A 12266-nucleotide genomic window follows, 5' to 3' on the forward strand; every position below is an offset into this window, starting at 1 on the left:
TACTGTTGGCACTGTTAGCCCCCTTAAACAGCTACCAAATAATGGGTCTGTCGATTGTAAAAACAAGTGCACAGACAATATATAGTCATTTTATATAATTAAACTTTCTATACTCCCTGTGCTCACTCACTAGCTTTTCTCTATTTACATCCCATTTTCTGTCTCAATATACAGTAATGTAGTGCTGAAAACTATTTTCAATATATTAAAGCCATTATAGATGTCAATTGCATTGTATGACAAACCTTTGAAATTAATGACAACTCATATAATCTTATTATATATATATTTTTGTCTCTTTTCAATATACAGTATATATACAGATTGAGAGGTCGACTCTTTAGCAAAAATGCAATCACCGATCATATACTGGTTGTTTGCAGTGATTATTCAATTATATCTGGTGTCCAACCATTTGGTCGATACCTTGGAATTTACGAAACGACATAACGGTATGTAATCTAATGACCACTTTTTTAACACTCATTATTATTATTATTAGCTTTCATATAATTATTATGATTGCTATGAAACTATTTATGTACATATTATACATTGAACTTTACTCATAATATATATTATCATTATTATTATATTTATATATATATATATTTTCTATAAATATTTTATTTATTTATTTTTTGATGACTTTTGATGACATATCATACAATTAGCCGCTAATTGAAATAACGTTTTTGAATATTGTAAAATACTGTATAATGTTATGCAAACATAATATAATACAATATAGAAAAAAAATAAAAGTTAAAATCTTATATGAATTCAATTTGTCGTATATTTGTTTAAACATTTCAATATTTATGTTAAACAAACGACAAAAAAATATATTTTATTTTCTGTCCAAATGTTTACATTCAATTAAACTTCATTATCGTCTTATTTCTAATTGAATTGCAAAATAGATTTTTTATTTTTTAATTGATTTATAAATAAATTCAGAAAAAATATATAATCAGTTTTATGTCAGATTTTTAACAGTTTTGAATATATATGATATATACAGTATAGCTGTCAACAAAAGTTTTCACTTAAGTATATTTAAACTATTGCTTATAAAGTAAAGTAGAGTAAATATATTATCAAATTTTAATACACATATATGAGATGACATTTAGCAAATAAAAATGATTTTAAAATGATTTCAATTTTTTATAGATAATATATATTCACTTTCATCGGCAGTTTCTTTGCTTATCCTACTGGAGCTCAAACTTATTACTCAAACTCATATCATAGCTACTCATTGCCAGACCCGCAGCTCCCTATCCCTAGCCTACGGGCCATTAAATATTTCTTAATGTCATTATGTGAGCATATTTTACATTGAGATCTATTCAAATGTGAATTACAAAAAAAATCTCTCTTTAACTCACATATACTGTACTATACGTTCACTTATCGTAAACCTTGTCTTAACAAATATTTTTTGTTAATATATGTGTTATGTCTTATGTGGGGTAATGTAGTGATACAGTCTATGGTGAGAGTAGTTTAAAACGCAAATATATAAGACAGTAGTTTATAAGAGACAACTTATGGGTTTAAGTAATAAATACTTATTTATTATATAATTAAGTTATGGTCACACAATTGTTGGAGACATTTATCCTATTTATTATCAATGAATTAAATCTAACTTAATGTTTGTGAGAAAATATATAAATCAAATGGGATCTCCATTTGTAATGATAATACAGTACTAAGTTTTTATGTGAAAATAAAATAAAATAATGTTTTATATTGTAGTTAAAAGTTTAAGAATTACAAAATCAATAGAAAATTCTATTATTATTATTCTTATTATTAGATTATATATATATTTAAATACAAAATTAAATTTAAATGCTTATTATATTATGTTAAATCTTTATTCCCATATCTAGTTATAATTACATAAACTAAATAATAAATTTACTACTATAGCTAAACATTATTATATATATTTGTAAATACTTATGTATTACTATATCTGATATCATATAAGTAAATATTAAAGTAAATACTTGACAGTAAAAAAAAGTAAATCATTTAATTGATGTCAATTGGGAATAACTGAATCCTAATAAAATTTATTATTGAAATTTTTGTAAGAGTTTTGTATATTCTTATTATTATTTCTTTATATTATATATATTTATACTATATTTTAAGTTATAAGTTATAACACTAAACACTGGCATTAAATTTGTTGTTAACTCCCTTAAGAAGATTTTCACAAAAATCTTTTACAAATTATTTGAAAACTTTTATGTCTTATAATCTAAAAAAGCATTTCAATATTTTTATAAAAATCAAATTTTTATTTTTGTATCTCATATCTCTTCATGTAATGCTTTTTTAAAAAAACATAGTATTATAACTAACAATACCTGTATATATATAGTATACATGCAAGTTATGTAAACAGTTTTGAAAATTGTTATTACATATTATTATATAAATATATAATTGTTATTTATGTTACAAATAAATTATTTGCTAATTGCAATGTTACATTTAGAGAGAAAAAACATTTATTAATAAATATCACTATATATATATATATATATAATTTAGGCACTACCTTATTTGATTTTCTAGTTTTGTGTAATTATAATAAATTAAAAATAACAACAATAAAATAAATTTACTGTTAATGAATAGTTTTTTATATACTTAAATGCAATTGTTTTTTTATTATTGTTTTTTTGGTAAACAATTTTCTGTACTCTATATTTAAGTGCATTTAGTTTTTTGTGTGTATATTATTAGCTATATTTCTATTGAATCTGAAATCGAGAAATAGAGATAATTGTTTTGAAAAAAATAGACTAAAAACTATTTTTCAATTCAATCTCTCGAAAACATAACTAAAAACGAGAGCACAGTATTAATACTCTCTTAGAAAACACTTAATAGGCCGGAGCTGTCAATAGTTGGAGAGTACTGTAGAGTCCATAACAACAAAACACAAGGAGTTATAATTCATAAGTTTTGACATATGTTTTCGGGTGTATAGACGGGAAGGGAGGTCTCCTTTAAAAAAGGTGATGCCATATATTAATAGATTGACTTTTAAAATAGTTAAATCAAATGAACTGTTTAAAAGTGAAAGAGTGAATACAAGAGAGAGAGAGAGAGAGAGAGAGAGAGAGAGAGAGAGAGAGAGAGAGAGAGAGAGCACCTGATGTCTAGAGTGTAACTCCTAAAGTAGAAAAAATTGAAAGAAATATTCCCACAAAAAATATCTGTATTTGTGTGCCCCTCAGGCAATCCACAAACACACATACATATCTATATAATTCACTGGATATTACTGCACACTTACATACAGCTGGCATACCTACCGGTGCCGTACACTATATAAGTTATATTAATAGTGTATTTATATTGATTGTCCCGAAAATCACGAAACTATTATCGCATTTAACTTTTCAATTCTCGCTCTCTTTATTTTTTTATGTGCTTTGAATTTTTGTTTAAAATCAAATAAGTCTTATATGAAATAAAACTTATTTATAATATTATTATTATTGCATTTAATTTATTTTTGTGTTACACAATTTTTATTTTGTGAGGGCATATGAAAAATTGAAAATTTTGTTTGTTATTTAATCTCTAGTTGTCTGACTTATTGTTGTTAGCAATTAACTCGACAGACAGGCATAACAATTGTTTCAAAACATATTTTATTTTAGCAAAATTTTTTTGACATTTCTATGATTTATATATATTGTCATTAAAATTTATAATATTACATTTTAAGCATAAATTTTCAAATTGTATACAGTATTTACTGTACATAATATACATATTTTTAGACAAGTTTTTACTTTTTGTTTAAAAAAACATTGCTATATATTTAATTGGTTAAACAATTATTATTATTTTTGGTGATTCAACGACAATGAATTCATTTTTATAAATAATATACAGTGAAAGGATTGTGACACAAATATTAATAAGAAAAATAACACTTACAATGCAATGTTGTACTGTATTATATGGTTTCGCATACACGACATACCGGAGCTGATGGTTCCGGCAAACTATAGGGTTTGAGACTTTCAGTTAATATATGATTGACATTCTCGGAGGTTCTCTCTATTTTAAAGCCTATTCAAAGGCATTATTATATATTACTGTACATTGAATATCATTCTTACATTTTTAGTTATATGAGTTTATATCCAAATTTTAGTGTATGTGTGTCCAACCCTACAATTATTGTTGGACAGCATTGTAGCCGATCTTTTTAAATGTAATGTAAATACCAGTTTTCATAGCAAACAGCTTTCAACATATACTTTGTATGTATGGTTTGAATAAAGGAATTACTATTATTAATATAATCTCCACTACTTTTTTTTCATTCAACAAAAAAAATTTTTTGGTTATTTAGTTAAATAGAGTGAGAGAGTTATTATTATATCAGTAGTAGTACTGTAGTAGTAATAATAATAGTCTATGAATTGGTACTATATTTCTATTGTCAATATAATAGTAATAATAATGCATAATAAGGAAAAATGATTTAAATCACAAATGGCTTATAATAGTATAAATATATAGATTATTTGCACAAAGTTTCAAACCAGGCAAATATAAAACTTTTATACAATATAATATTATTTGGCTATACATATGGCAACTATATTTAATATTTATTACTATTAATGTCAAAATACTATTTTTTTTTGTATCCCAATTTCATTTCAAAAAACAGATGATACAATAGTGGATATTAAGAAAAGTGATTTATGCGATTACACGGGTGGTCCCAAAGCATTGGGAATGGAGTCGGGTGTCATCCCTGATGAAGACATTACGGCCTCGTCTTCATATAATCAACGAAGTGTCGGACCACAGAATGCGCGGTCAGTTTGTTTGTCTCAATTTATTTGACATTTCCTTTAAACAACTTTATTTATGTGCAGTTACTAATTATGACAATTAAAGTTGCTTTTTAAAAATAGTTATTTAATAAACTATTTTTTCTATAGATTGAACAGGGAGTTAGTGGGTGGCGCCTGGTGTCCACTAACACAGCTATCGGAGCCCACATCGGGTACCGAATGGATTCAAGTAAATCTACGCGATTTATATGTGGTAACCGGTATTGCCATTCAGGGCCGGTTCGGTAATGGTGTCGGTGTTGAATATGTTGAGGGATTGTGGATTGAATATTCCAGAGATAACGGCACTAATTGGCATAAATGGACCGATCATACAGGCAATCATGTATGTTATCACTAGTACAACATTAGTACAACAATATTATTAAAGTTATTAAATAAAAATATAATATATTGTAAAATAATTTCATACAGAAATTTCCGGGAAATACCGATACCTATACAGTGGTCAATCATCAATTGACACATCCATTGGTTGGCATAAATCTCATCCGAATTGTTCCCTTTGCTAGTCATCAGAGGACAACATGTCTGAGACTTGAATTATACGGTTGCAAACAAAACAGTCTTCCCATTGCCTATTCTATGCCTGACGGAGACAGAGGAAAGTTTGGCGATTTGGTTGACATGACATATGATGGCAGACAAGACAACAATAGATATCTTACCGGTGGTATCGGCCAACTTGTCGATGGTATCAGAGGTGACGACAACTATAAGGTTAATAAGGGTTACGAATGGATCGGTTGGAAATCTGATGGAGAAATCAGTAGTTTTGTACAAATTATATTTGAATTCAAAGATATGGAAAACTTTACGTCTGCCAGCTTTCACAGCCATAATATATACTCACAAGACATGGAAGTGTTTTCATCGGCAAAGATATGGTTTAGTTTTAATGGAAAAATTTGGTCCAAAAAACCGGTAGAGTTTTCCTATATGGCCGACAATATGATTGAAAAGGCTAGGGATGTAGTCATTCATATGCATCATCGCATCGGAAAGTTTGTAAAATTTGAGCTCAAATTTGCTAAGAAATGGCTACTCATTAGTGAAGTGTCATTTAAAATGTCAAAAATTGAGGAAAATTTTACCGAAAGCTATCATCACTTGGAATATTCGGAAAACTTGATCCCAATAACAACGGCTGCCATAAACAACAACCGATCACTAATGAGTGAAACTATTTTATTGATAGTATTTGGTATCATATTTACGTTGATTTTCATTGGAAGTATAGTTTTCATTAGATTTCATATGAAAAGAAAGGATAAGACGGGACATATTGTTCATGAAGTGGTTCACTCAAAAAATGTAAGTTATATTATAATAATAATAATAATAAATGATAAAAATATATTAAATAAATATATATATATTGAAATAACATTACAATAGTGTATACCAAAAATATATTACATAAAATTTTTTCGTTAGGACTTAGCTCGTACTCCACTTTATTGTGAACTCAAAGATTTGTGTCCATCCCGGAGCTCATCGTTGAATGATCCAGAATATGCAGTTCCCGATGTGGCCCAAACTAATCTATCCATACCCAATGGTAAGCCAAATATACCGCAAACAATATCATCGGCAAAATCGACACCAAAACCACAGCAAAAACATTTGATAGAAAATCCATTGATTGGCCATCAAAAACATTACGCTTCATCTGATATACAGTCGCCGAAAACTTTGCGAAACAATAACTTTATTAAAACTAATGGATCGACTTTCAAATATACTAACGGTGTTAACGATACGATTGTCGATCTCAAGTGTATACCGAAGATCAACGACGAGGACATTGTTTTGATTCGTACGCCATTTGGTTCGTCAAAATTCGGTGAACTATCGATCGGTAAATATCAGCAACGGATGCGATCGCAAAGTGATGACCAGTCGGACAATGAAACACTTGTTGTGTTGAAAGCGCTGCGAAACGAGAAGTTGAAGAATGATTTTTATCACGAAATGAAGTCCAAGTGGTTTATATCGGCTAAAAGCGAACGAATAGCCAAACTCTTCGGCTATATATCGGAACCGGACTTTACGGCAATGGTTCTCGAGGTCGGCGACTGTGATCTCAATCACTATATGAGGAACTGTGATAGCAATCAATTGAGGTTTGTTTTTAACTAAAAATTTTGTTTTTTTTGACAAATTTACAGTAAATTACATTTTAAAGCTCTGATAATTTTTTGACACTTAATTAAAAAATTCATTTAAAAAAGTAATATATTATATTATAGTATGTTTACATATTTAAATTAATTGACACTTAACTTAATACTTGGTGTAATTTTTTTTAGTTTAGTATTAAATAAACGATAAAAATATTATTTTCTCAATGAAATGGAGAAAAACGTTTAGTAAATATTGTTTTCATTAAATCATAAATCAAATGCAAATCATGAGTTGACTAACATTTGGTGTATTAATATAATATATAATATTATGATAAATGGGAAAGTTATGTGTGTTTGTATATGAGATGTGGTGAGGGAACAGATTGTTATCAGAAACGACACACAGTTTTGGTTTTTGTGTGATTAGACTTTAATAATATTTAAATGATATTCAAACTCACACACACGTACATAACAGCCAACCCTCACTAAACAAACTAAGCCAACTGTCCCTATCTTATGTCTCCCATACATACAGTTACTCAACACAGGTCCACATCGCCAGTGAGGTGGCGTCGGGTATGAAATACTTGGAAACATTGGGTTTCGTTCACAAAGATCTGGCCGCCCGTAATATAGTGGTCTACACACGGAATCTGGTCATTAAAGTAGGCGATTCGGGCGCTTTCAATACGTCTAATCAATGCGATTACGTAAACGGAATGGCCATCCGATGGGCGAGTCCTGAGTCACTAATTCACGGACAGTTCACCACAAAGTCGGACGTCTACTCGTTTGGCGTACTTTTGTGGGAAATCATGACTTATTGCGCTCTAAAGCCTTTCCACACCTTAGATGATCAGTCCTTCCTTAAGGCTGTGGCCGCCGTTTACGAGCAAATATCCAATAATGTAAGTCATTATATATAATATATATATTATATGATATCATATCATCATATAATCACTTTATCTCATGTAATAAATTTTGATAAAATGCTATCACTTAACATAAGCTTATATACCAATATATATATATATAATATATCCCAAATTTGTTGTCACCAAAAAATAGGAGTGCACTTATAAAGACATTTATTATCACTCGTTTAATGAGGACAGTAGTCAACGTATATTGGCTCAGCCCAAACCTGATGGCTGTCCCGACAAATTGTTTAACCTTATGCTAGACTGTTGGCAAACAAACGACGGTTCGCGGCCAACGTTTCGGGAGATTTCCTTTTTCTTGAATCTCAAGACACTTAAGCCTCAAAAGACAAATGCTTTATAAAAAAATAATAAAATAAAAACACAATCATTTGATTGTATGATTGCAACAACAAATGAAAAAGCAAGTTATCATTTGGTATTTTTTTGTTATATTTGAATTATTATTTTTATTATTACTATTAAATTAAGGCAAATAAATAATAGTTTATTGGTATATATATATATATATAATATTTATTTGTATTTATTTTATAAATGCCTTATTATTGTAATTTATAAATGAAAAACAGTTTTTTACCATTAGATATACCGGTAATTAAATTAATTCAAATCAATTGATATAATCTTATTAAAAAATTAACATTAAATCCATATCACATTACTAACAACAAATTTTTAAAAAATATTTTCAAATGTTAGCTCAAAATAACATGCTTTTAAAGTTTATTTATAATTTCAATTCAATACTATATAAACTAATTAATAAATATATACACAAAATGTATTTTTTTGCCAAATTTTAATTAATGAGTTTATGTGTACATAAATGTCTAATGTAAATATTATGTAAATAAAATAACTAAATGTGTTTTGAAAAAATAAATTTTATACAAATTATATATATATATATATATGTTTAATTTAAATTTAATTTAATTAAATTAAATATTGATATAATTGAACAAATTTTATTGAAACAAATGGTAAAACCTATAGGACTTATACCCACTGATGACAATATTATAGATTTCAATTTAAAAAAATAAAAAATAAAATTTATGATCACTTTGTATACAATAAATTAAATGTATTTAATTTTGACAAATAAATTATTGTACAAAAAAATAAAATAATAAAATATGTTATAAAATAATTTAATTAGTTTATTATTTTTGATGATAAATATTATATATTATTATTAATAATAAAGCTATTTTTAAAATTTAGCTTTTGATATGAGTTATCACAATTTGACAAAAGTGACAATAACTTTATATTTAAATTATATATATATACATATTATAATATTTAAATAGGATATAAATGTTAGTAAAATTATTTCTATTATGTATTTAAATGCATGATTTGACACTTAAATACGCCAGAGATTACACATTTTATTAACATTTGGAAAATTTTTTCAATTGTATAGAAATTATATATATATATATATAAACTTTATCTCATCCACAAAACATTACAATTATGCAGTATATACAGTACTATACTGTATCTGATGAGGCAATAGTCTCTCCCAATATATATATATATATATATGTAATATCTGTGTTGTAACATATGCTATAAACCAGCCAACCGTTGCCATACAATTGATATATTAAGTGATGATTTTTATGGCGAAAACAATTTGCGGTTTATATGGTCATCATATGGTCCATACCAATGGTGTGTATTATTTTGCTGATTAAAAATTATTCCGATACATTAAACTATTGTTATAACTGTTGGGCACAACTTATAATAATCATACCGATGCCATATAGCATACATACTACCATAAAACTACTACTAGTAGTAGTAATATCATCGCAAAAAAAAGTAAGTTAAACTTATATTATGGTTATAAAAAAACCACTAAAATGACTGACTGACTAACACTACACACACACACACACACAAAATATTAATATGCGTTTTGATTTGATTGTTAGTATTTGAATCTAATTTTGTGAACATAATTCAATTGTGTCAAATAATTTGTCGCTTATATGTTTAGTTAACATTTTTGTTATAGTACATTATACTGTATAAATATCTACACTACTATTACTACAAAATACAGTACTAATAAGTGAAAAAAGTTATTTTTCCTAAAAAAATACTGAAATTATAAATATGTGTGACATGTATATGCAATCAATGCTTTATAAAAAATATTATGGTCTCTGTTTTTATAGAAAATAAATCATATATTTGAAATGCAATAATAATAATAATGGCAATGAATATAAATAAAACACAAACCATTTAATGGCACACAAAACAAGCGAAATCAATGAATAAGTTATTTCATTGCATTTTCACTGGACTATACTGTATAAGTTGAGTCACCACTTAATTATTGATGAGCTTCTGGCATATATATATGTATAATGGACTTGACGTATCCCTGAGCCCAGTAATGATCTATATATTTATAGCATAAAAGAGTACCACAATTTTTTTCTATATCATTGGGGTTCATATTACTATTAATTATGTTTTATGATTACATACGTACGTATATCTCAATTACTAAAAATATAATTTATACGGTAAAGTTGTATGTGTTTCACTATAGAGGCAATCAATTAAATGCAATAATAATTATTTTGAATATTCTAGTATATACTGTAGTATTCAAAATAAAAAACAATGTTGAATAATATACAGTCATATTATCAATGGCTGTAAAAATGTACCTAAACTTATATATATAATATACAGTATATAATTTACACTAATGCAATAATATTGTGTGTCAAATATACATTGAATTATATATAATTTTCTGTGTGTTATATATACAGTATATAAAAGATTGTGATGAATGAGTCAATCAAATTATTCTTGCCGATCGGCACTGTTAGGGTTTTATGTACACTACCAGTGCTCTGTACGGGTAACGCTGAACTGCCGTTCGGGCACTTATCGTTTTTGATAGACTGGGAACAGCACATGGCCGCCGTCACCATCAAACTAATGATGAATCGATGTTAAGGCACACAAAAAATTGATTTGATGTATACATAACACTACATTTTAGCGGGTAGTGTACAGTATATACTGTATATAAATGTTTAGTACATAAACATTGGTGGCGTTAATAGCAATCAAATTTTGGTCGATTATTGTCAAAAAAAAAGTTTTTTTTCTTCACCAGAATCTACACTAAAAATTTTTGGCTAACAATTCTCTTTCGTATATAATTTTCTCCAAAACTGTATTTCCAGTCCCTGTTTTGATATCGTATCCCAAGAGTATTACCTGCACTACACACACACACACACTACTAGCCCTTTCCGAATAGCATACTCTCATTCTCTCCCCTCCCTCTCACTGACTCCCTGTCCCTAATAGTAATGCAATGGCAGTCGCTTTTCATAAAAGATTGATTTAATACAAACATAGTAATCATTTTCACTTCTTTTACACACTTTTATTATTACAGTGTATGTATAGTATATATATTATTATTATGTATATACAGTATGAGTGATCTAACAGTCCTCTCACTCACTCTCTATTTGCGGACACATATCGTGTACACCGTTATGTGTGTTGACATTAGATTAAAATTCAGAGCAAAATATACACTACTTTTGTATATTTCTATACTTTTTTCAATTCACAACTCACACGACATATATATATATAAGTAATGTATATATACTCATACCTAATGTATAATAGATATGATTGTCGGTCAACTCCACACACACACACACACACACACACACACACATACAACACCAACCATACCGTTCAATACATTCACACATATGTATTGATAATATGTTTAGCCTTTACACTGGAACTGTCGTCTCTTTCACTGTAAATGAAACTATAAATTCATTTTCTTTTTACAAAATTTAATAATATTTTTGTATTTGTATTTATATTTACATATTCTTATTCTTATTTTATTTTTTATTCTGTTATTAGTTGTTGTATTCAATATAAATTTATACTATATATATATACTACAGTATACTGTATATTGAATTTTAAATGTATTTTTAAAATATTGTATTTGAATATAGTTTATGTGATATAAGAGTATATATATATATACAGTATATATATATAAGATATAAGATATTTTATACTTCAAACTATATTACTATATAAATATTAATATAATTTATATATTATTATTTTTATGTGTGTTTTATATTTAAAATAAGTAGTTTTATTTAAAGTTAAATTACAAAAATAAATATTTAAACAAATATATCTAATTTAAGATAAGTTTTTCAGCTAATAATATT

At 27.1% G+C, this 12266-nt stretch overlaps 1 protein-coding gene across 1 annotated transcript; it reads left to right on the forward strand.

Moving 5' to 3' along the window:
* Positions 1–327: 327 nt before the first annotated feature.
* LOC128955988 (discoidin domain-containing receptor 2-like) lies at positions 328–8335 on the forward strand. The gene is made up of 7 exons (XM_054301669.1): positions 328–452; positions 4727–4877; positions 5004–5241; positions 5331–6230; positions 6354–7042; positions 7584–7956; positions 8120–8335. Exons 1-7 carry the CDS (start codon positions 350–352, stop codon positions 8333–8335), a joined length of 2670 nt encoding a protein of 889 aa, XP_054157644.1. The 5' UTR covers positions 328–349.
* Positions 8336–12266: the final 3931 nt, after the last annotated feature.

This window comes from Oppia nitens, unplaced genomic scaffold, assembly GCF_028296485.1.
Source record: "Oppia nitens isolate AA-2021 unplaced genomic scaffold, nextdenovo-longstitch-racon4-pilon3 scaffold2_pilon_pilon_pilon, whole genome shotgun sequence".
Taxonomy (NCBI): domain Eukaryota; kingdom Metazoa; phylum Arthropoda; class Arachnida; order Sarcoptiformes; family Oppiidae; genus Oppia; species Oppia nitens.

What these genes read in the sequence shown, in the direction of transcription:
- LOC128955988 (XM_054301669.1), top strand. Translation starts at nt 350, where the DNA reads ATGCAATCACCGATCATATACTGGTTGTTTGCAGTGATTATTCAATTA. An exon ending in AAGTGGTTCACTCAAAAAAT is followed by an intron (nt 6,231 to 6,353) that starts GTAAGTTATATT and finishes TTTTTTCGTTAG; the next exon opens with GACTTAGCTCGTACTCCACT. An exon ending in ACGAGCAAATATCCAATAAT is followed by an intron (nt 7,957 to 8,119) that starts GTAAGTCATTAT and finishes ACCAAAAAATAG; the next exon opens with GAGTGCACTTATAAAGACAT.